Source organism: Populus trichocarpa, chromosome 11, assembly GCF_000002775.5.
Source record: "Populus trichocarpa isolate Nisqually-1 chromosome 11, P.trichocarpa_v4.1, whole genome shotgun sequence".
In the NCBI taxonomy this organism is placed as follows: Eukaryota; Viridiplantae; Streptophyta; class Magnoliopsida; order Malpighiales; family Salicaceae; genus Populus; species Populus trichocarpa.
The window spans coordinates 898,288-922,516 of NC_037295.2; the positions used below are offsets into that span (position 1 = coordinate 898,288).

General features: G+C 34.0%; 2 protein-coding genes across 7 annotated transcripts; both read right to left on the reverse strand.

Annotated features, from left to right (window-relative positions):
* Positions 1 to 157: 157 nt before the first annotated feature.
* On the reverse strand, positions 158 to 8,799 carry LOC112323367 (lysine-specific demethylase JMJ26). 4 transcript variants are annotated; one of them, XR_002976808.2, is made up of 14 exons: positions 8,521 to 8,799; positions 6,883 to 8,016; positions 6,645 to 6,757; positions 6,449 to 6,548; positions 6,127 to 6,259; positions 5,972 to 6,026; positions 5,179 to 5,872; positions 4,639 to 4,968; positions 3,545 to 3,967; positions 3,396 to 3,468; positions 3,212 to 3,297; positions 1,672 to 1,742; positions 513 to 632; positions 395 to 424 (listed from the first exon to the last, which is right to left on the reverse strand). XR_002976808.2 is itself a non-coding variant. In XM_024581346.2 (13 exons), exons 2-13 carry the CDS (start codon positions 8,005 to 8,007, stop codon positions 350 to 352), a joined length of 3,327 nt encoding a protein of 1,108 aa, XP_024437114.1. In that variant the 5' UTR covers positions 8,008 to 8,016; positions 8,521 to 8,799; the 3' UTR covers positions 158 to 349. The 4 variants fall into 4 exon arrangements, 2 of the variants coding, with proteins under 2 accessions (XP_024437114.1, XP_052301239.1); XM_024581346.2 differs by lacking the exon at positions 1,672 to 1,742 and having other exon boundaries at positions 158 to 424; XR_008056789.1 differs by lacking the exon at positions 395 to 424 and having other exon boundaries at positions 509 to 632; positions 1,672 to 3,116.
* Positions 8,800 to 11,872: 3,073 nt separating this feature from the next.
* LOC7484537 (calcium permeable stress-gated cation channel 1) lies at positions 11,873 to 23,893 on the reverse strand. Of its 3 annotated transcripts, none has more exons than XM_052445177.1 (12): positions 23,523 to 23,893; positions 22,819 to 23,138; positions 22,408 to 22,566; positions 21,970 to 22,105; positions 21,563 to 21,664; positions 20,362 to 20,481; positions 20,151 to 20,231; positions 19,594 to 19,934; positions 19,259 to 19,504; positions 18,567 to 18,891; positions 18,109 to 18,342; positions 11,873 to 12,299 (listed from the first exon to the last, which is right to left on the reverse strand). In XM_052445177.1, exons 2-12 carry the CDS (start codon positions 23,130 to 23,132, stop codon positions 12,033 to 12,035), a joined length of 2,325 nt encoding a protein of 774 aa, XP_052301137.1. In that variant the 5' UTR covers positions 23,133 to 23,138; positions 23,523 to 23,893; the 3' UTR covers positions 11,873 to 12,032. The 3 variants fall into 3 exon arrangements, 2 of the variants coding, with proteins under 2 accessions (XP_052301137.1, XP_024467604.2); XR_008056766.1 differs by lacking the exon at positions 18,109 to 18,342 and adding an exon at positions 12,732 to 12,965 and having other exon boundaries at positions 12,163 to 12,299; positions 23,523 to 23,892; XM_024611836.2 differs by lacking the exon at positions 11,873 to 12,299 and adding an exon at positions 15,636 to 16,230 and having other exon boundaries at positions 23,523 to 23,891.
* Between the last annotated feature and the right edge of the window lie 336 nt (positions 23,894 to 24,229).

Genomic DNA, 24,229 nt, shown 5'->3' on the forward strand with positions numbered 1-24,229 from the left:
CCCATCCATTACATCTTTCCATGTCCATGAATTGGCCAGCCAAATATCAAGCAGTACGCAGAGGTAATGCAGGCATTGTTTTCTTCAAACAGAACCCAAGAGCAACTATGCAAGTCAAAAAATTCCATAGAAACCAAATAAGAACAAAGAGGCGATGTGCTCATAATTAAACCTTTTATTTTATTTCAATGGCAACTTCGAGAAAATTGCTGCCGATAGCCTTTAGTGCAGCCATGACAACAGGGTGAAGGCAATGTATGTGCATATTGAAATCTAAAAGAGAATAAAAAATGTGCTGCTGCTGTATCTGTGTTGTCTGCCTGCCTGTTGGAAGTAGACGCGGCAAAGCTCAGTGCTGTGATTTTGTTAGCTCTTGCAAGTCTATAATGGCTTTATCTATTGCATAGATTATCATTTTCTTTATCTGTTCCACATTGTTAAAAAAAGATGAAGAAATAAAGTTAAAATAATGTAATCGATGCATAATATATTTGTATCAGGAAAGAAGTTACCTCTAGTTTATCCTCTCTAGCTCTATGGTTCACTGGAAGTTGTCGAAACTCTTCAGTTAACCGGAGGCATTCCCTTATATTTTCGGGTGAGACGAAGTCGACAGCAACTTTTGTGCAAGACTGCATGGTGGAAATAAAAGCAATTCAGATAGTGGTAAACAATAGAATAGAAAATACACAGTAACTTCTTGTTAATTTGGTGTCAGGAAATTTTCTACTACTATGGTTGTCAGCCTTTCATCCTTCCTCTTAATCCTAAGATTGTATGCATGACGCAAATTTATAATACTTAAAATTTTTTGAGAACGAATTTCATTTGAAATTCAATTCTCAATACTTCAAATACTCCAAACATGAAATTTTATTGAAATCTCAAAATTGAATTCATTAAGAGAATTTCAAACATGTTTGAGAAAAGGTTTGAATATCCTCTTAACTGTAATTGGGAAAATGCAATTGGAAAATAGCATTCACTAAAAAATTTATATCATAGTAGTGATTTGATCATGATGATACATGATTTCCCATAAGATTTTGCCCACAAGTAGTATCTCGGAAATTTTGAAGACCATAAAAACATTTTTTATGGAAAAAAAATGTAAATGAAAGATCCTACTAAATTGAATTGAGTCCATGAATCTAAAAAATAATGAGAATTCTTGATCTTTCTCAATTTGAAATGATGTATTTTCATTGATTTCTCCTAAATTTAAATAATATTGATTTATCCAAAAGATTTCATTTCAATTGAAATTTAATTATTCGTATGAGTAATACGAGGATTACTGCTAAGCATCAAGGGTAAAGCACCCAACTCATAATTGGTGAATTTGTAGGTTCAATTCTTACTGGATGCACGCAAATGGACACCCAATTTGCCATCCAAGTGACGGTTAAACCTAATTAGATTAGGATTCAAAGAATAAAGAGAGAATTTTCAAAAAAGGTCTAAAACAAAATTCTAATCCTAATCATGCTTTATTAATGAATAATTTATTCTCTAATTGTCTACCTCTCAAAAAAAATTTAAATAGATTTGAAGGAAACTTAGAATCCCTAAACTAAAAGGATAAACAAAAACAAAAAACAAAATTAAGGATAAAAACTCAAAATTAAATAGGAAAATAATAAAATTGAATCAAATAGCATCTTCTATTACTTTTTTGAAGGCCTTCTTGATGTGAGCCGCAAGGCTAGCTGGTCCCGTGTAGAACAACGTCCATAGAATCTCTTGATAAAATTTGAGCAAGATCCAACGATTGGATAAAAAATTATGTCAGTCAGGCTTTTCAAGTGATCCAATTGTGCTTATCATCTGGTCATATTGTAACATATTCATATCTGACTGTTCAAAACCCCCTACATCTCCAAGTCTGGTTAATTTGGAGTGAGGGGGCTACCCTAGTCATTGGTGGTAAGAGTGTCTGTCTGTTTCAACCATCAAAAAACATTAATTGATGCTTTTCGGTGGTTGAAATCGTTTCAACCACCGAGACAAACAAATCAAGTTTCAACCACTGAGACAAACAAACCATAAAAGGAGACACATTCAATATGCTTGAGTGGAGGAGAGGTTCCAAACTAAGATACTTTCTTTCAAGACAAACAAAAGAGAGAATTTGACTAGATGAGTATTGGATCATTTAAAAGTAGAGTTTAGAGCGGACGAGAAGAAAATTTGACCGAGAGATTTTCTTTCTATTGTTGTGTTGATGTTGATTAGATAGAGTTTTGTTCTATCCTACCAAGAGCATCCTATTCAACTTGGTAGAAAACTATAAGGGTATGGTATTTAATATGCACACCATGTTAAGAACACATTAAAATACGTAGAAAATGTCATGTCTCATGACATGTCTACTCTTTATGAACTTCACAGCGTTACCTTTCACATTGAAAGTAAAAAAATTCATTGAAGTTTGATTTTTGAGAGAGTAAATAAGAAAGAAGACACTCCAGCAATAGACATTTTTTTTTGGAATAAAACTGGAAATAAGAGAATTAATGCTTTGCCATTTTGATAATGAACGTATGTTGGAACAAAACAAAAGGAGGAAAGAAAGCATTCTTCATAGACAGAGCATTAGTTTTCCTAAATGTTTTTGAAAACAATCTAAAAGTTGACACAACTCACTGGGACAAATTTAGAATCATAAAGGTTTGATGAAAACACTAGTGCTCTTGGTTGTTGTTTAGAAGAGAGGAAAAAACAACAAAAAAGTTTCTAACAATTTCAAAGACTATTTTGTACTTTCAATTCCTTTTTTTAGTAAAAAAATTATTTCTGAAAAAAAATTAATGAAGACGAAATTGTGTCTATACTAGGCTAGATAACTATTATTGCCATTAGTTGTGAAAGGCTATTATCGAACAGGGGTGATGGGAAATTTCCTGATCCTTTCATTGTTAGACAGAAATTATCATCCGAACTCCAGAATATTTTTAGATGAGCCATGCAATACAGCATGAATTTTGCTTCATGAATCATGACACAGAATTATCAGACTTTGATTTGTGGGACCGACAAGGGTGGAGCCACAATTCAATGGGATGATTACTTTGTGTCATCATTCATGCTGTGCTTTCTACGAGAAAGCACTTTTCCTTTGTACAAAAAGAAAAGATAAATTAGTTTAACATGAACAAATTACGAAATCTTTAAGCATTTTAAGAATGGAAAAAAAAAGTCTCCGACTTACCTGTAGATTCCTTACTTGGTGTGGGCATCCAGCAGGTATAAATACAGCCTCTCCAACTCTTTGTTCAAATGTCCAGGCTTCAACTCCTAGTGTGCAAGCAAATCAAAGTAATTAACAACCAAAACAGCATATATTGGACTCAAAATGTCGAAAGCAAATAAAACCAATGCAATAGGATACTCACCGAATTCCTCCTTCAGTTTCCTTTTATGCTCCACAGTTAAATAGAAACATTGGTCATGAATTGGATGAACGACCTAATCATAACCAGCTAATTTTCAGTACTAGTGACAAAGAACTAGGCTAAAAGAAAAAACAAACCAATGAATTTACCCGTTCTACAGGGGCACAGTAATTGTGCCTGAATTCTCTGTGGTGCTTTCTCAAATATTCCTCTAACTTGGGAACATCCTCCCTTCTGAAAATGTCCCACAAGGCGGCGCCACCTGTTTTGTCCATAGTCTCCACTTCCGAGGGCAAACCAGAAAGTGTAGCTCCTCTTAACACATCTTCAGTGTTCTCAAGTTGTTCATTAATTTCAGAGGGGGGCTTCTGTGGCTCTCTAATTTCTGAGACACCCATCTCTTCTTTCAAACTATCATTTCCCTGATCAAGTTCAATGTGAGGATTGTCTACCTTGTCTTGTTCTAAATATTCCTTCTCATCCTGAGCCCTGTGCTTCATTTTCAACAGCTCAATGGCGGAGCACTGTTCTTGACTTAATGCTACTTCAGCAGTATGTGTCAAAATATTTACCTACATCAGAGACCAAATTTTCCTCTGTTTAGAAAAAAGAAGGTATGGTTGCGTTAACAAGAAATCAACAAGAACAAATGATGTATTATGAACAATCAAGGCATTCAAAGCTCTGGCCTAATGAATGCTAAGCAGCTTAAGAGGCCAAAGCTTGCTCATTGTGCAAATTTGGACCAGAAATTCAGAGGAAGTTGCTATGAAAATTGAAAGCGTGTATTTTGGTTTGATGATAGACATTTGAGACATCATCACAGAAGTGCAATTCCAAGCACAACATTTCCATAAAGTTACACGTTACTTGTCACTTGATGCAGACAAAAGTCAAATGCCTGGACCATCTGGTTTCTTTGCCCAATAAAGAACCTGATACTACCAAGCAAACAGCACATCCTCCAACCAAAAGGCAAATTCTGTTCTCTCATCCTAAACTGAAAGGAATATAAAATAATCTAAAGTAACAAACCTATGAATCCCCATGATTTATATGCCAGAGAACAACTTTGCTTGGAAAGGTGAGTGTTCACTTAAATTCATTATGGGACATCAAGATGTAAATAATTAATAGAAATTTGAGCTTAGATAAATAGCCATTTTTGGAAAAAGGAATAGCTCATCATTCAAATAACCATCTTTTACTACACAAAATAAAGTGTTAGATCTATCAGACATACCGCATCTGACATGTCACAGTGAAGCTTGGTCACTGAGTCCCCTCTTCCAAGCTCTTCTCTTGTACCATATGCAATGTAAGTTTTTGGACCCAAATCTGGTTGCAGGTGATCTGCTGGAAACTTCACAGCAACATTAAGGATTCCAGCATTTGGATCACTGTATTCTTGAAATGGCAGTGCACTGTTAAACTCGTCACAGTGGCGTGGCAAAAGATTTTCGAATTTATCTGATGGAGGCCAGTCCTTGAGCTTAAGCATTTCAGGCCAAAAGTTATGATATGTTCTCCCTTCCGTGTAGCCTTTAAAAAACTGCCGGGTATTGATCTCCACCTGAATATTTTTACAAAGTCAGTCTTCTGTGAGTAAATGTAAAAGTAAAATATAAAAGTTTAGTGCAAGAAATTCAGAAAGTATATGTGAAACATTATTTCTTTTCCAGCGCTTGTAAAGCAAAACAGGTGATTTTGCTCATCATGCAAATGGCTTTGATAAATGTTTGTGGCTGAAAAATAACTGCGAGGAAGGATATTGGAGCTGAACCTCGCAACAAGCCAGACAATCAATAGCCTTCACTTCAGACATTTTTGAACTAATATGTGAATCCACATTTTCACATAATGCACGCCACATGACCTTTGGCTCCCAGCTCAAATGAGTTGTCTGCTCGAGAACATCACGAACTATAACTGGCTCACCTTTAACCCAGTGCTTTTGGAAGTGAAAAAGTTCATACTCAAGAATATCCTTTGAAGCAGGACAATACAAGTAATTGTCCTCAGATCCTTCCCTAAAAGCTGCTCTTCTCAACACCCCTTCCCCTGCTTCATTACACTTGCACGTCAAACTTGCCTGTTCAGTATCACAGATTCCCAATAATTCTTCTGCCCTTTTTTTCAACTCTGCAACCCATCCCAGTGGAAGGATACGCTTTAGCTCCAATAAACAATCACCACAACCACCCAATTCTTGTGGAGGGCAAGAAATGCTCCCATCTTCACTGGCATTCCATGGTAGAACCAGAGACTCACTGTGGTCATAAGGATTTTGGTATTGACAAGGCAGTGGATCTCCACCATGCATATAATCAAAGCCTCTATCCACATACCAAAAACTTTTTTCAGCACGACTTGAAAGGCTTCCCTTTCGAATTTCTCGACAACAACTGAGGCATAGTTCATAAGCACATTTTCGACAGCTGCGATGGAAGTCAACAATGGAAGTGGCACAGTAGTTGCTGCCCAACAATCCCCAAGAGAAATGCAGTAAATGAGCTTTAATTCGAAAGAATGAAATCAGATGGTAATAACCTGTTCAGTGGAGAGAAGATTCTTACCAATAAACACGCTCATTGCTATAGCAAAAGTTCTCAGCTATATCAACAGGGAAATCTGGTTGCCATAAGCACATCAATTTTTTTTCAGCAAAACAAAGTTTAACAGAAGAAATCATATGATCACATCAAATTCTGCAATAGCGAACAAAGGATACCTCCAATACCAGCCTCAATCTGAACTTCTTCAGTTTGTTCATCACAGATTTGTTCCAGAAAAGGAAGTAGTGACTTGATCAAATAATGCAGATGCCGAACCTTTTCATGGTTGGTGATATTCCTTTTGGATGTCTGGAGATGAGAAATATTATGCACTATTTACAAAATAGTAAAAAACACCCAAAGGAAATTTTGAAAAAAAATTACTCCTCCAGTTGCCAAGATGTCCAGTATTTAACATTATGCCTTTTGCTTCTTTTTTTTCTCCTTTTAATATCTTCGCAGATCAAAAGCAAGGAGGAAAAGGAAAATACAACCAACCTTAATCAATCCACTCGAGTGCAAACACACATTGCAATTGCATTTTTTACAACAAAATGGGCATTGTTCCGCAAATTGACCTTCTGTCATCTCAGGATACCTATAAACAACAAAAAGTCAAAGACAAAAGAATATCTAACTCCATCCATCCAAAACTAATCAGGTTGGAAAATATGATTGTTTTCAGAAACTTTACCATTGCTTGATGCACTGTATGCAGTACATTCTTTCACATTTCTTACAAACAACAACAGTTCTTCTTTCTTTTTTCATGCACTGATGACATAGTTTGATTTCTTGTCCTTTGGCCTGTTTGAAGCAAGAAATACTAGCAGCATTCAGCTACGATAAAAGGGGCCAGTCTCTCCCACAGATATGGCAACAGAAAATAAAACTTAATGCAGCACCCAAACAAATTGAAAGGGTTACAATACCTTCACATTTCTCGCTGCAGACACACCATTGCTATAACCATCATGTTTTGAAACTGAAACTGATAAGCTAGAAGAAGCTGATTCTGAAGAAGAAGAAGCACAGAAAGAAGAATTCATAGAATCTATATTTTTTTCTCTGGCCTCCTTCAGACTCCTCTCGTTCATCTCAGTAATTGAAATCCTAGTTCTTATTCGCTCTCTCATTTTTACAAGACAAATTGCTTCCAACACATCCTCTTCCGAGTCAACATCAAAACCTACACCTACAGAACTGCTTCTGCTACGCTTTTTTAAACCATTCTGCTGCCTCTTTGGAAACCCATTACTCTCCAAAAAGTCAGATTCCGTAACTGGCTTCACTTTTTTAGATGAAGTTTTTCTTCTCGCTCGAGGTGACCACTCATCACTACTATTTGACAACTCAATTTCTGAAGTTGACTTAATTTTCTTAGATGATGTTTTGACTCTTGTTTGAGGCAACTCACCATTACTCCCTGAAAATCCAACATCTGGGGTTAACGTAATTTTCTTAGATGAAGCTTTGCTTCTTGTTCCTAGACACTGTTGATCATCACTTTTCATTAATTCAATTTCTGAGGCTGGCTTAGTTTTATTAGATGAAGCTTTCCTTCTTGTTCCCAGACACCAATGATCATCACTTTTCAACAATTCAATCTCTGGGGCTGGATTAGTTTTCTTAGATGAATCTTTCCTTCTTGCTCCAAGAAACCACTGGTCATCACTTTTCGACAATTCAATCTCCGGGGCTGGCTTAATTTTCTCAGACAAATCGTTCCTTCTTTCCGAAGGTGAGCACTCCTCATCACTCTCTGAAAGTTCACTTTCCGCGGCTAATATAAGTTTCCTATTCGGAGCTTTCTTTCTCCTTCGGGGAGACCAGTCATCATCATCACTATCTGATGACAATTGAATCACTTCCACTTTCTTACACGAAATCTTCCTTCTCATCTTAGATGCTACTACCTCATTAAACTTATTTTGCCGGGACTTCTTAACTCTTTCCCTTGTTTCATGCAATGAAAAATTCAAGGAAGCCCCTTGAAATCTCCTAATTTTATTATCATCATCCCGGTTAATCCTAGACTTAGCAATCATTGCAGCCATTGTCTGTCACTGCAAACAAAATCAAACACACAAAACCATCACTCTTCAGCCAAAGCACTAGAGTCAAAAATCTAAACTTTCCAGCTCTGTTGTTTACATAAAACAAAAACCCCATCAAAAGAAAACAATCCCCACATTGCAAAATCTACAAAATTCTCTTTCTTTTCTCATTATACACACAAAAATCAACCGAAACTGAAAAAGAAAAAAAAAAAAAAAAAAACTGAACCAAATTCACAGTAACAGATAGACTAAATAAAACAGAGAAAAAAGGTCTGCATTGACTTGACTTGGAGTCAAGTCAGCTAAAACAGCATAAAAAACAAAACCCCATAAACAGAAAAACAAAATTGAAATCATAGAAACACAGAATTGCATAAGCATACAGAAATCCAATCAAAACCCACCATCCTAATCCAATCAAAACCACAGAAAAAAGTTACATATCCAATACCAAGATCAGCAGAAGACCAACCATTCAAACACAAAAAAAGACAGAATTTTGAAACTAACCTGATCATCAAGCAAAAAACTAAAACCAAAGAGAATCAGATTCTGTGTTTCTTTATTCAGTATTGAGAAAAAAATGAAAAAGCTGATGACTTTATGGTTAGGTGAATGAGTATTCGGGTGTATACGGGAGTGTTTGATAGAAGAGGAAAACAATGTAATATAGATTTTGTTTTTCTTGATATAGAAGAAGAAGATGACGACGAAAGAGATGCAAATTCCCTTCGAAACAAAGGGACTGCTTCTCTAACGCTCGCTGTTTTGGTCTTTTTATTTTATTTCTTTTTTGCCTTTTTGGTTTCATATAGTAATAGCATCTCCAATTGGAGATGCTATATTAAAAAGTTAAATTAATAAAATAATTTTTTATTTATGTGCATTTCAATTTTAATAATAAAAAATCATTTAAAAAAACCGATTATATTTTAATATATTTTATATTAAACTAATTTTAATATAATTATATAACTAATTTAGTTATTTTTTATATAATATAATCATGATATTATTAAATATATAATTAATATAAATAATTTATAAAATTAATGAAGTAATATGAAAGTTAAAAGATATAATTTTAAGTTTAAATTTATTTATATAAATATTTTTAAATTTTAGTTTTATATATTACTATTAAAATTTTGAATTTTGAAGATGAGACACATAGACTTTAAGATTTGCAAAGTTTTTTTTTTTGTTCTGTTTTTAAAAAAGGAAAATAAAGAAAAAAGATGTTACCTCGTGCGTGTGTGTCTATATATATATATATATATATTTTCTTTTGTATTTGGTTGTTCTAGAGTGAAGTGTAGAAATAACATTTCAGAGTAAAATAAGACATTTTAGCTATTCACATAACTACCTGCTAGAGTTGTTAAAACTAAAAATAATATGTAAAAATATAGTTTTTTGGTTTTGGCTATCCAGTTAGTTGGCTCTTGCGCTAGAGTTGATCAACAATGAATTATTTATGAGTGATAAAATAAAAAAAACATTATCAAACCCGACATCACCTTTATTAGCTCGATGATTTATCAGGAATCTGATATTAATTTTAAATTACATTAGATAAAAAAGACGTATATGAGATGTTTATCCATGAACTAATCAAGTTAGTCAAAATTGAATTTTTAAAATAATATAAATTTATTTTATCTAAATTTATAAAAGTTAACTTTTATAATTCATGAATCCAATCTGTTTAAAAACTTTGTATAACAGATAAGATTTTTGATAGTTTTGCTTCATAAGGCATTAGATTTTCCTTTTGTGGTTTGGATTGTTATATTAGGCTAAGCATAGCCATGTAAAAGGAAGGTCATGGAAAATTAAGGGTTCGTATTTAAAAAAATAAAATCAACCAATTTTTATTTTATCTATTTAATTGTTTGTATCTCCATTTTTTTAAAAAAAATTCATAGTGTAAAAATAACATTACTAAAACAATAAATCAACTCGATGATTTTATCCATCTAATATCGAGAGTATTAATTTAACATTGACAGACACTTTAGGTGTGTGTGTCTATATATATATATATATATATATATATATTAGATTAACGTGGGTATTCAAGTTAGCTTGTGTGTACCTCAACTAATTTTACGAGCCCTAAAATTAACAACTATATAAGTTTCTAGTGACCCTGATATTTATAAGACTCGAACTATATTTTATAAGTTGCAATGGGGGACTAATTAATGATGGTATGGTGTTACTTTAACTGAATTTATTATTTTCAACTCTCTTTACCCTTATGTTTAGGTATATATTAATTTTATAAGTTGTGTAGTGGGGCACTATATTTAATGATGGTATGGTGTTACTTTAATTGAATTTATTATTTTCAACTCTCTTTTTTTTCTTCAAGAATTTTTCCACCACATATATCACATATATGTTTGTATGTATTATATTTTTTTAAATTAAAATCGAAAAAATAAAGAGGACATGCTTATCATTTACGTTAAATTTTTAGATCATAATAAGGTTAAATATTAAAACATTTGATAAGAAAGAATAATAATTAGAAAGCGATTTAAATACTTAATATTTCTATGAAAAAGGAAAGGATCCCTCCAATATTGCCAAATCTACAGAGATCCCAGTTCAATGGATTCTATCAAGGAAGGATTAAAGGTGTATTTAATTTAGAAAACAATATTAAATAGTTATAATTAATTAATATTAATATTCCTTGATCTTAGGAATTAAAACAAAACCTTGCGTGTCAAGGAACTGTTGCTTGTAAATTGTAACCGCAAGTCAAGGGCATTTAGATGCGTGGAAATCTGTGTTAAGTCACATCAAGACACACAGTTTAAGCTGTTTTTACACAGATGGCATCCAGTTCCCTAAGAAATCCTTTTGCACAAAAATTGATAATATTTAAAAACTCAGATTACGCTGATCTTTCGGCTGTTATTAAATTTGACTTCGCCTAGTAAATTAATAAGACATGATCACACCGACTAGTTGAAGAATTTGTTTAGCGGTGGGATATTGATTATTTTTTAAAGTGATTTTTATTTTAAAATATATTAAAATAATATTTTTTATTTTTTAAAAATTATTTTTAACATCAGCACATTAAAATAATCTAAAAATATAAAAAAAATATTAATTTGAAGTAAAAAAATAAAAATAAATTAATTTTTTTAAAAAAATATTTCTGAAACGCAATATTAGACACACCCTAAGTATAAAAAACATGAGAGTTAACCTAAATTGAATTTAAGCTCGGCGATAAATTTATGATATTTTTAACTTTATTAAAATTTTATTTTTAAAAAAATTTAAAATAATATCATTTTAAATTAAAAAATAAAGTGATTTGATTGATTTAAATCAATATGGTTAATCTGTTTAATCTATGATGAAGTTAAAGTATATTTTTCATTACAATTTATAAATCAAATATCTTTTCTTCTTGTAATTTAAGAAAATTTAATTTAAAAAAAATAAAAAATATATTTAAACCACTAAACCTATCTTGTTTTTAGTTTATTGGATTACATTGTTAAAAAAGAAAAGAAAAGAAAAACTAGATGGATTATGAGAAATTTTGTACTGCTTAAAGAATAATTAGTGATATTCTATTAATTATTTTTTAGATTTATTTTATTTAAAAAAAATACAAGGTTAGAGAAAGAAATCTTAGATGAAGATATTCTTATCACTTTTTGGTGGATGATGAATTTTATTTTCTATTTTTTTTTATGTTTATTTCTTTTGGACTTAGAAAATAATTAACATGATATCACTAATTATTCCTTGATTATCATTAAATTTTCCTCATATTACATTACTTGATTAACTTAATTAACTTAATAGTTTGTTGGACCAACCTAATAAATTATATAATTTAAGCATTTTTGTTGTATATATATTATGAATGATCATCACGTGGGATGCTCGAAGGCTAAAAGCAGAGAAAAATACACAAAGGTAATGCCTAATCCAGCTGTCTCATGTCATTGCAATATGCCATGCAATGAGATGTTGGCTTGTAAGTTTCATACTTCAGGCTCTACTGTTCTATCTTCATCGGATAAAGCCGGTGAGGATGATCTACTTCTTATTGCTGGTGTATTTCTTTGCGATTGGCGAACTGTAGGCACTAAAACACTGTCACTATCAGTTTCTAACTTTTCGCTCAGATACTCGGCACAATCATCATCACCACCTTTGAAAACTGGATGGATATATGCATTCTGAAGGTAGGATTTGAAATTAAAGTTCAGAGAACTTGATCGTTCCAGGGTATCTTTCATCATTGCTTCCTGAAAAACCAGAACCCAAGACAGCATTAGTATTCTGCAGCATTTGACTCATTTTGTTTTGACCCAAATCATCTCCTCATTAGTGCATAAATGCTTGAATTTCATCAACAACAGCAAAGCCTTAATCCTGGACTAGTTGGGGGAGGTTATATGGATCCTTTTGCGATTCCGCAAGATTATTTGACAAGCATCATGATAGAATCAATTGTCTACAACTAGTTATAGACACGCACAACCTTTTTTTTCGTGTGTCAAATGCTAGCAATAGGTAATTCTATCTTGACATCTCCTATAATAATTTCAGATGGATATAAGAAATGATGAGCATTATGCAGGAAAATCAATGGAAACTAAAAGGGGATTTACAGAATAAATCAATACTCGAACTGACAAGAAAAGCATCAACTCTGCTATATGCAAACAGTCACAAACCTGCAATGGATATGCGACAAATGCAGATCTGTAGCGGATGTTGCAGAAGATATGGAATCATATAGTGAGTACAGGAAGAGCAATGGCAAATGGTGTTGACTGGGAAGCTTGCTTTGTACTCAACAGTCCCATCATAAGCAGCTGTGAGATTACAAGTGCAGTAATAATACGCCCATGGACAGAAGGCTAGAATGCGGCGCCACTTTCATACTCTTGGCTGTAAACATTTATGATCTGCATAAGTACAAATTGAGATGGTGAGATTCAAAATCCTAAGCACTTGGTTATTAAGGCATTGTTACCATGACAGGTTAACCTATGTGAGGTCTTAAAAATAGTTTTATATATGACTCTGTAACAAACCAAAAGGATGGAATCCTTACCTGATGACGGAACACTACGTAAGAAAAGCTGAAGAAAATAACTATAAATGGAAGGAGAATAGGCGTGACTGCTGCGTTTACAAGCCCCAACAGAAATTATAACTGCATACGGGGTTCGCTGGTGTTGAAACCAAGACTACCAGCATCCATTGCCTCTTGCCTGTCTTTCTCAGTCTTCACCAAAAAGATATTCTTCAAGTGGTAAATTATCAGTGGTTTCAGCATTAGAATTTCTCCAGCCATTCCAGCCCATCCATCAACCATTAAATAGGTTATGAAGAAAGTTGCTTTCATTGGAATAGCTACACTGATTGTTTCAGGAATTCTGCACACAGGGAATGTGCAAGAAATACATAAATAAAGAAAACACTTCACTGAAATTGTAGAGGAAATGCTGAGGGTAGAGTATGAACAGAATTCTGAGAATAACATACTTGCTAGCAGACTGATGACTGATTGATAAAAGAATTTAGCTGTTCGAACACAGCCCCGGTGAGTATGCTTCCAAGGAACACATCAATAATGATGAAAATGTAATATCTCATTGCTGATATCCTTTCCAAAGATGATAGAGACATGAAGCCTTCCAATTTAGACATCATCATCAATACTGTCGGCAGGAAGGTGAGAAAGAGTTTCAGTGCAATCCCAGGTAGAAATCCTTGGGCAACTGATTTGATAAATTCTCTGCATAAAAAAAAAGAAGCAATCAGTAATTTCTAAGAAGGGAATCTTGCAACTAAGTGATAAAGCATTGTGATGAAAGGAAACTCACATTTCAATAACAGGCTTCAAAAAGGGAAGGTTTTTCTCAATTCCCTCAATGCTTGCTAGAGATTGTACAAATGCAATAGGGATCAAGAATAAGAAGGCAAGAAAAAAGAATGAAACTCCAACTATCAGCCTCCTAACAGAAAGTGACACATATGGAATGGCTAAGTTTTCCCAATACACATCGCGAGGCTCAGGAGCCCACTCTGTTAACCACAAAGTTGGATTTCTTGATTGTTGAGTTTGTGCACAAAACGCTGCACCCCATCGAGTCTTGAACGAAACGAATGCAGCTGGCATGATAGAATTCGGATCATTTAAAATCTTTTCCCTATCTTCTGCTATCTGAATAATAACAGAACCATCCATCATATCAAAATAGAGTGGTGATGCACTATGCAAATAGTGAATGGGAAACAAAAAGCTTAAAAGGGACTAATAAACTTCATATACTAGCTTTTTTTGCAGTAAGAAGCTAGATATATATGCTAAAAAACAACTAAGTGGCTCAAAGTTTTGGAATCATTATGGAGTTTAGATAAGAAAATGAAGATAGGGACTTCTTTTGACAGTTTCTCAATTTCCGACACATGATGATCAATTGCATCCACTTTTGCCCCCCAAAGCCCAAGAAAGCCAGTCTGAAACAGCAGAGAAGAGTAAAAATTGAGGTCAAAACTGAAATTTGGTGAAAGAAAAAGCAGTATTCAGTTGATTTGGACACGAGGCAGTAGCTTCTTAAGATATATCAGGTTGCATTTCGAGAAGTACCTTCATCTAAGGCCTCTGCGATTGATTCCTGGAATACTTGTTTTGGTAGTAGTCAAGCCAGTTCTGTTTGCTTTCCTTCTTCTTGACCAAGCTGGCTAGATTGTTAGCATTGCACACCACCTGCATTAAAAATTTATATTCTAGAACTAGCAGAAGTGAAAATTTCCAATCAAAAGATTTCTTAACAGCTTTCTACCAAAGATTATTTACAATATAAATTCAGTTTGAGCAGGAACATACCTGGTGAGAGAGATAATGATCTGGATGATTCACCAGAAAAAAAGCTAATTTTGGAAGAAAGACAAGCTCACTCACTCCTCTACCTCTGGCCAAGACGTGGCTATTACAATTCTTGCAACAGTCAAATATATCGGTAATTCAAAATTTTAAAGCCTCTTTCTTCTTCTTGGTTCATCTCTTCTTTCCATTACGCGCCATTCCATTCTTCTACTCCTCTCCATTGCTCCACTTTGTGATGAAGGTCGACAAATGGCAAGTGGATTTGTTTGTTAAAGTTTAGGTCTTTTTCTTTGACTTCAAGTGAAAGAACTGGAGATGAGTGTAAATCAATTGATGAATTATGGTTGAGATTACTTATCAGTCTTCAAATTGTACAAGGTTGAAGTTTTCCCATCAAAGTATCACTTAGCTAACCATTTAAGTTTCCTACTTACTCTTCAAAAAGAAATATAAAGTCTTTTCCTATCTTTTAGAGGTCGAAACCAAGCCCTCGGCCCTCAGCGGTTCGAGTGGATCGAGGCTGAAGTAAGAAACAAAGAAATATTTGCAAGAGAGCGTGCACCTTCTTAGAGAAGGTTCATTTGAGAATTGGGATACGTCTTATAGGTGGTTACATTGCCTTCTTGTTGTGAGAATATGTGCTTATTGAGCTAATGAATAGGTGTGCCATGTTGCAGGGTAACATTTGTATAATATCAGAGGGCAATGCAGCAAAGTATGGAATAGCCCTAGCTATGCGTAGATACAAGGGATATCATCGTTGATTAGGACAATAAATATGAATACGTGTAGTTGTACAAACCAATCATGAAAAATTCACATACACAATATCTACCTTTTACAATGCTCTCATTAATCTACATCTCTTTGAAGTTTGAAGAGCCCTCAATGCCATAAAACCCAGAACATGATTTCCTGTCAGGAGTTTCACCTGGCCCTTCTTCCTTTGCCCTCTACAGAAAGTTCTTGACTCGTTTAATTTACAAAGTCGCCACTGTCTACTGGTAATGGATCGTTTCAAATGTACAGAAAGGTGTTGTCATGTATGTGTCATATTTAGCAATCTGTTTTTTTTAAGGATCTCCATTTTTAACTACCTCAAACAACGATGGCGAGGATGCCCCGCTGATTTTGCTTGGTGCTGGTGTATTTTTTCGTGATTGGCGTTTTGTAGGCACTAGGACACTCTCGGTTTCCAATTTTTTGCTCAGATCATCGTCTTCATCATCATCACCACCTTTGAAAACAGGATGAATATAGGCATCCTGAAGGTATGCTTTCAAATTAAAGTTTGGATCCCTTGCTCGTTCCAGGGTATCTTTCATCATTGCTTCCTAAATCAGAGTTCAAGACAAGATTAGTAGTCTCCGCTTTTGAGTCATTTTGCTCTAATCTAATTGTAGATCGTGTATATGTTGATTCTATTTAGTTACTTGACATGGTGATAAACAAACTAAAAATAAATTACTAAAAGTTGGTTTAACCAATTTACCTAAATATGTTGGAGCACAAACATAAAATTGCACACTAACTTCACAAGTTTAAAGATTAAAACCACAATCTAATAGACAAAGCAATATATATTGAATATCTTAAATAGAATGTCAAGTATACTTGTTGAAACATTTAGAAAGAAATGCAAATTACTTTGCTAACAAGGATTGTATTCTTTATTCTTAAAATTTTATTCCTCGTCACTTGGTGTAAACGGATTGATTGTAAAGTTGCACTATAAACAAGGTCTATGAACTAGAAAAACTGACTCAAAAACTCTCTATGAAAAACTTGAACTTAAGCTCTAGAATGACTTTAAGAAAAATAATTTCCATTGTTTTGCCTTGATTTCAAAGTTGCACTATATAAACAAGGTCCATGAAATAGGAAAACAAACTCAAAATCTCTCTACAAAAAAATTGAACTTAAGCTCTAGAATGACCGAAAGAATTGCTATTTATTCATAGGATAACAACAAATAATTCTTTATAGGCCAAAAAAATTATTTTACATTAAACTCAAATCTTAAGCCCGATCCCATGCCGAGCGAACATGGGTAGCTAAAACCCAAAAGCTCACTTAGCCTAAAACATATCCCCTTTAAAAGCAACTATTCAATTTACCACTACATAAGCCACATGTGAATCTTGTAATGTGAAACCGAGAGTTTTTAAGTTTACAAAATATCTCAACCAATAGTTCTTTGAGATTAATTTTTCATTAATCCAAAACTGGTTTTTAAAAAAAGTTAATATTTTATGTTAAAGTATTTTTGTTGGAGAATAATTTTCAACAATCTTAACCCTAAAAGTAAGTGGACCACACTTTTAATTTGACCTCAAACATGCCCACTAACCATGTCTTTTAAAACAAATTTCTAACACTAAATAAATTCTTCATTAGCAAATCAATTAATCAAACATCTTGAATTCAATTGAAAAGCATTATGTTAGGGAACCTAAACTAGGTAGTATCAACTACCTAGAACTGCTTATAAGAAATTGCTTATTTTTTTTATGCAAAAGCTTGATCTCTTTGCCACGAAACATGAAATACCTAACTGCAATGGAGGAATTGTCTATTTATCATTGTGACAAGCTTGATTTGATGATAATAGAAGAAGAGAAAGAGGAAAAAATTCAACCAATTTCCCTTCAGATTGTAACGTTTCCAAGGTTACCAGCAACACTTGCATTACCAAAACAGCTTCTTCAACGTTTGAAGTTCTTTAAAGTACCAATGCACTCTGGCAACTCTCTAATGCTTGGACAGTCTCCGATTATAAATCTTGTAAGGAGTTTGTAGATCCTTGAAGAAGTTACTTTGGTAATGCAAGTGTTGCTAACCTCAAAAATTCTATAATTTGAAAAGAAAGTGGTTGAATTTTTCCTCTTTCTCTTCCTCCATTATCATCAAATCAAGCTTTTCACAACAGTAAACAAACAATGTCATCAACACAGCTAGGCATTTCATGCTTCATGACAAAAAGATCAAGCTTTTACATCCAAAAATAACCCAAGTTTGTAAAGAACATTTTTCACACCAAACACTAGCATTAAACAGCTCTAGCTTGACATAAAACTAAAACGAGTTCATAGTTGCATATAAGAAATTATTAGTGTTATGCAGGAGAATCAATTGAGAGCAAACAAGGAAGCACATAAAAATCAACAGAGAATGAGAAGTGTAAACTCCAGAATATGCAGACACCAACACACCTGTAATGGATATTTGACAAAAGCAGATTTGTGGCGTCCGTTGCAGAACCCATGGAACCATATAGTGAGTACAGGAAGAGCAATGAGAAATGGTGCTGACTGCGCAGCTTCTTTTGTACTCATCAGTCCCAGCAGAGCCAGCTGTGAGATTACTAATGCAGTAATAACACGCCCATGGACATCAGGCCAGAATGCCGCACCACTTTCATACTCTTGGTTGTAAACATTTATGATCTGCCAAGGTGTAAACATAGGGAAACTGTGAATACACATGACCAAGGACAAAGCATATGATTGTGCTACAAATATACTATCTAGTTGTAATGCCCTGGCCCAGAACATCTTCAAACTTGGATTAAATTGCAGGTTTTGATCATTTAGTTGACAAGACATTAACCATACACAATAGAATTGTCCTTTGATGGAACATCATTTAACCAAAGGTATCAATTATTTACCTGATGACGGAACACTACATAGGCGAAGGCAAAGAAAATAATTATGAATGGAAGGAGAACAGGTGTCACTGTTGCATATACAAGACCTAGCAGAAAATATAATTGAATGCGGGGTTCGCCGGTGTTAAAACCAAGACTGCCAGGATCCATTGCCTCTTCCCTGTCCTTTTCTGTCTTCACCAGAAAGAAATTTTTCAAGTGGTAGAGTATCAGTGGTTTCAGCATTAGAACTTCTCCAGCTATTCCAGCCCAACCATCAACCATTATATAGGTTATGAAGAAAGTTGCTTTCAATGGAACAGCTACACCTATTGTTTTAGGAATTCTGCCATACACAAACGAAGAAATGAGCAAAACAAAGGAGAAAACAATTATAACACTTGATGGAAGTTGTAGGCAATAAAGATGAAAAACATATTGACTTAGATCCTAGAGTTTCATCTCAGGATAATAGGATTCTGGATCAATGAAAAGTGAGATAAAATTGAATCATTGGTGGGAGAATTAATAAAATGTAAGTTGTTGGAAATCCTTTTAAGGCACATGCCATGAGAATAACATCTCTCACTAAGCATTAACACTACCGACAATGGTTGGATCTTACAGTATATAGTGCCATTCATCCTAATGCAACCAAATTCTAAATGCTTACACCCTAATAAATACTTGATAGATATGTGAGAATAACGTACTCATTAGCAGACTGATTGATAAAAGAATTTAGCTGTTCAAATGCGGCCCCAGCGAGTATGCTCCCAAGGAATACATTGATAATGAGGAAAATATAATATCTTGTAGCTGATCTCCTTTCCAAAGATGATATAGATAGGAAGCCTTCAAATTTAGACATGATCATTAAAATTGTTGGCAGGAAGATTAGGAAGAGCTTCAATGCAATGCCAGGTAGAAAACCTTGGATAACGGATTTGATAAATTTTCTGCATAAAAAATAAACAGTTGATAATTTCTAACAAAGAAATCTTGCATTTAAGTTAGAAGGCACTGTGGTGAAAGAAAGAAAACTTACATTTCAATAATGGGCTTCAGAAAAGGGGCTTTTTTCTCGATTCCCTCAATGCTTGCTAGAGCTTGCACAGATGCAATAGGTATCATGAAAAAGAAAGTAAGGAAAAAGAATGCAACTCCAATTATCAGCCTCCTAACAGAGAGTGACATGTATGGAATGGCCAAGTTTTCCCAATATACATCACGCGGCTCAGGAGCCCACTCCGTTAACCACAAAGTCGGATTTCTTGATTGTTGAGTTTGTGCACAAACAGCTGCACCCCATCGAGTCTTAAATGAAACAAATGCTGCCGGCATTATAGACTTTGGATCCTTTAAAACCTTTTCCCTCTCCTCTTCTATCTGAATTATACCAGAATGATACATGACCCAGATCAGAGGGGTGATTCGATTAGTAATTGGTAAAGCAGCATCTCTAACTCATTTGAACAATGGTTTTGCTTTTTTGAACAAGAAGTTGCAGATTTATATACTTATGAATAACTAACAAAACAATAATTCAAACTTTTTGAAAGATGGGGGAATTTAGATAAGAAATTATTGAAGCTAGGGGCTTACTTCTTCTGACAGTTTCTTAATCTCTGATATGTGATGATCAATTGCATCCACTTTTTCACCCCAAAGCCCAAGGAAACCAGTCTGAACAGCAAAGAAAAGTAAAGTTTGAGGTTAAAACCGTAATTGGGGTTTAGGCAAAAGTAATAGACATTAGATTCGGACATGAGGCAACAACTACTTAAGATATATCGGATTGAATTTTGAGAAGTACTTTCTTAAGAGGCCGCTGTGATTGATTCCTGTCATACTTGAGTTGGTAGTAGTCAAGCCAGTTCTGCTTACTTTTCTTCTTCTTGACCAAACTGGCTAGTTTGTTTGCGTTGCACACCACCTACATTAAAAATTTTAAATCGTAAAAATATTCACAAAGCCAAATTTTTTGACCAAGCATGCATAGTTCAAGGATTAAAAAAATTGAAGTACATACTATCCTAGAATTTCAGGAGTATAATAAAAGCCAGGGTTTATTTAAATATTCCATTAAGTAAATAGTCCATTTAAAGCCACTCAATAGACCATATGAGATCCACATGTTGCCTCCTCAACTACCAAACCTTTTCCCTATCCCTTGCTATTTAATCCAAATGATGAAAAGCTACTATGGGCTGCAGCACTCAACTTGTCAAGAAAATAGGAAGTGTTCTTTATGTCCAAGAACATTTCCCACAAATCACACCAGCAATAAATATTTACACAGCATACTTATATGATAACAAAGAGGTGCACATTCTTAGTTCAGCAAATAAAAAAAAATCCAAGTTTCTCTTCTTCTTTTTTTTATCATTTTTCTGAGTCAAAAGACAAGAAAATTCAAAGTAGTTTATTTGTGCAATCCTCTGTTAAATGTCTATTTAGAAAAAAAAATGAAGTCTCTATGTCCTATAGGGAATGTCAACTGGTTACAAATCCATAAATAGAAACAAGGAAATTTAGTCACTTAAATCAATTAAACGTTAAGGTTTGCAACATTTCAAATCTCACAAACAACTCATGGAATAACACCTTTTCAATTCTATGATAAAAAAACAGCACATAACACAATTAAAATAATTAAGTTTCACAATACACAATCAAAACCACTGAAGAAAAAACTAAGATAAGAACATGATAGGAATAAGCAATTGCTGAGGGAACAGTTTACATATGGAAGCTGGCTTGCATATGCACAGAAGGAAAAGCTATGATCAAAATGCATACCAACAAATGTCCCATAATGATATATAATTTTTCTAGTGTCATTAGCACACAATTGACCCGCATGATGCCCTGCCCACAATACACATTCTAACAAATGGTTTTCAATAATTTGCACAACAAGACTGATGCAGACTATTCCTTGATATGATCAATAAAATTCATAGCTTTCTACCAAAGATATTTACACTATAAATTCTGCTTGAGCAAAAACATACCTGATGAATGAGATAATGATGTGGATGATTCACTAGGAAAAAGTGCTCCACAAGCTCACTGACAGATTCATCTGGATCCGGAGGTACATTCCTAACAAGGACCTGTGAAGTGTAAGCAATTATTATTCAAGTTTCTTGAAGGAGAGAAGGATAGAGAAAAGCTGATACAATGGGTAAACTAGAATTGAAATTTTGTACTACAACATTAGGCAATCTGAGATTGACTGTTACACAGACAAATTCTGCCCAACTTTTTTAGGTCTAAGAACTGCTTCCCATTTTGGAAATATTTCACTTAAGGCATATATATATATATATAGAAATGGAAATGGAGGGAAACAAGCTCAAGATTGAGAGAAAAAGGTTTGATAAAGGAATAAATCAATAAGGAAAATAGTTCATCTTACAGTGAATTGATCTGGACGGCGTCCTTCTGAGGAAAGAAATTGCAACCTCATTGAAGCAACTTTCTCATACTCCTTCAGCAACACGTAGCATGTCCAGAAAGTAAAGGCATAGGCCATCACTATATGAGCCCAAAATCTGCAGTGCAATTAACATAATTATTGGTGTAAAATGAAAAGGTAAGGGAGCAGATATTCCTGGAAGTAGAAGATGTAGGATAATACAAAAAAAAAAAAAAAAAAACAAGACCACATGATTGTCTTTTGGAGAAACAGTTACTCTTGTTTTTTGGTAAATAAGCAATCAATAAACATTCTACAGATACCGAATCATTTATAAAGTAAGAGAATTGTGATCAATATATCTGAATATATCAAGAATTCATGAATGCTCAGAGATGGCAAGGTAGCAGAAGCTAGCAATGATTGATGGCTTCGTACCTTTGTGATTTAAGTGGAACATTGGAAATTGAAAGCTTGTCAATGTCACTAGCAGTTACATTGGACACCAGCTGGGCTTTCTCTAGAGTATCATTGGTGTAATTAACTGGCACCAGGATAGCCCAAGCAAGGAACGCTATAGGCACAAAAATTTTAAGTCTGCATAAGCAACAAAAACTAGCTCAGTGCACAATAACAAACGACAAACATTTTACAAAAATATAGTTGTTCTAACATGTTCAAAGGATAATAACAGCATTTAGCCACCCTTTCTTTTTGAAATCGGCACCGACATAATAAAATCTCACTACCATTTGCAATAGAGGTATGACACCGTACAGCACATACCCTTTGATAAAAAATTAAGCATAGGAAAACAAAGATTAACATACACCAGTACAACAGCATTACCCCATCAAGTAAATTCGCAAGTAAACCGCTGAATCCAATCCTGCATGATCAATAAGCTCAGGCTCAGGCATTTTAAGCGCTTCAGGCATCCAATTTAAAAACCGGGTATACGATCTAAAGTCTAAATTCACAATCCTGCGAGCAAAAGCCCCCGAGTGCGAGGCACTGCTTCTTAAGCCCTTGAGATACCATTTTGGAAAGTAAACCCTATCATTGAAAGGTTGTATCCTCAAGATTGCAAATGCCAATAAGAAAATGAAAGCACCCAGTAGATTTAAAGCCCCCGAAACCGCTATATCTCCTAGCGTTGCCATTGATACCTTCAACAAAAAAACCAAAACAAAAACAAAAACCCTTGTCAAAAACATAAAAAAATCAACAACTTTTCAAGAAAATCTCAAAACACATCAAAAACTGAACTACTATATTTAACATCCAACAGTTCCTTTCAATGAAAAACACTCCTTTACATAAAAAGATAACAAATTTTCAAGCAAGATTTAAAAAGAAACACTCATCCTTTTGATACTTACAAAGCAAATCAGCCAACTTTAAACCAATCCTAATCAAACATCAAACTAATCTCCAAATTAAACATTTTCTTTCCATCTGGGTCACAAATTCAACAACTATTTCACACATCAGAACCCAAAAGAAAAAATCAACACAAACAGTAAACAAAAGGAGCTAAGAAAAAACCATACTTTGCTTACTATCAACCAACTTCTTCCCTTATCTCCAATGCTATATTTGCCCTCTTAATAATTAACAAAAGCTGAGATTAACTTTGAGTGTCTCCCAGAGAAAGTTGAATTAAGAAGTGTTTGGATTGCTTTTGAGCTTAATCCAAGCAAACAACATTATTCCTCTCCCTTGCAGAGGATGAGCAGCTAGCACGCTACCATAAACGCCTTCGACAAGTAATCATTATAATAACAAATGCAGATAACAAAAGGTAAGTTCCAAAAATGGTACTACATAGCAGTAGACGATGAAGAAGGAGAGGAAGAGAGTAAAGAACAATGAAAATGGCAAGTGGGTTTCTCCGTTGTTTTCGATGATAACGTCTTCCATTAGGAGGATATCCTTTTATTTGTAGTCACAAAGAAGCTTGCTTTTCTTGGAGTGACAATTCAGTGTTGTAATTATCTTGGTTATTTCATTTCAGTCCTTAAACTATTAATGCTTTCTTTTTAGTGTTCAAGTTCTTCTATCTATCACATTTTGATTGATGTAGATGCTTGTGGTGTCCCATTACTCTCTTAAAATATCAAGTGAGGATAGCAATTATTAATCTTGAAAAGTGTTTTGTATGATGTGAGGATAGCAACTATTAATCTTGAAAAGAGTTTTGTATTATGTAATACAAAGATAAAATTTTTGAATTAAAACATTAATTAAAAGCCAAGAA

Bases quoted from the DNA above. Each gene is read 5' to 3' on its own strand.
- LOC112323367 (XM_024581346.2), bottom strand. From the start codon at position 8,007: ATGGCTGCAATGATTGCTAAGTCTAGGATTAACCGGGATGATGATAAT. The intron at 3,968-4,638 runs GTATGTCTGATA...TCTCTGATGTAG, and splicing joins ACTGTGACATGTCAGATGCG to GTAAATATTTTGACACATAC. The intron at 425-512 runs GTAACTTCTTTC...AATGTGGAACAG, and splicing joins CTAGAGAGGATAAACTAGAG to ATAAAGAAAATGATAATCTA.
- LOC7484537 (XM_052445177.1), bottom strand. From the start codon at position 23,132: ATGGCAACGCTAGGAGATATAGCGGTTTCGGGGGCTTTAAATCTACTG. The intron at 20,232-20,361 runs GTACTTCTCAAA...TTTGCTGTTCAG, and splicing joins CACAGCGGCCTCTTAAGAAA to ACTGGTTTCCTTGGGCTTTG. The intron at 12,300-18,108 runs GTGTGTTGGTGT...CTGGTTTTTCAG, and splicing joins TTGTCAAATATCCATTACAG to GAAGCAATGATGAAAGATAC.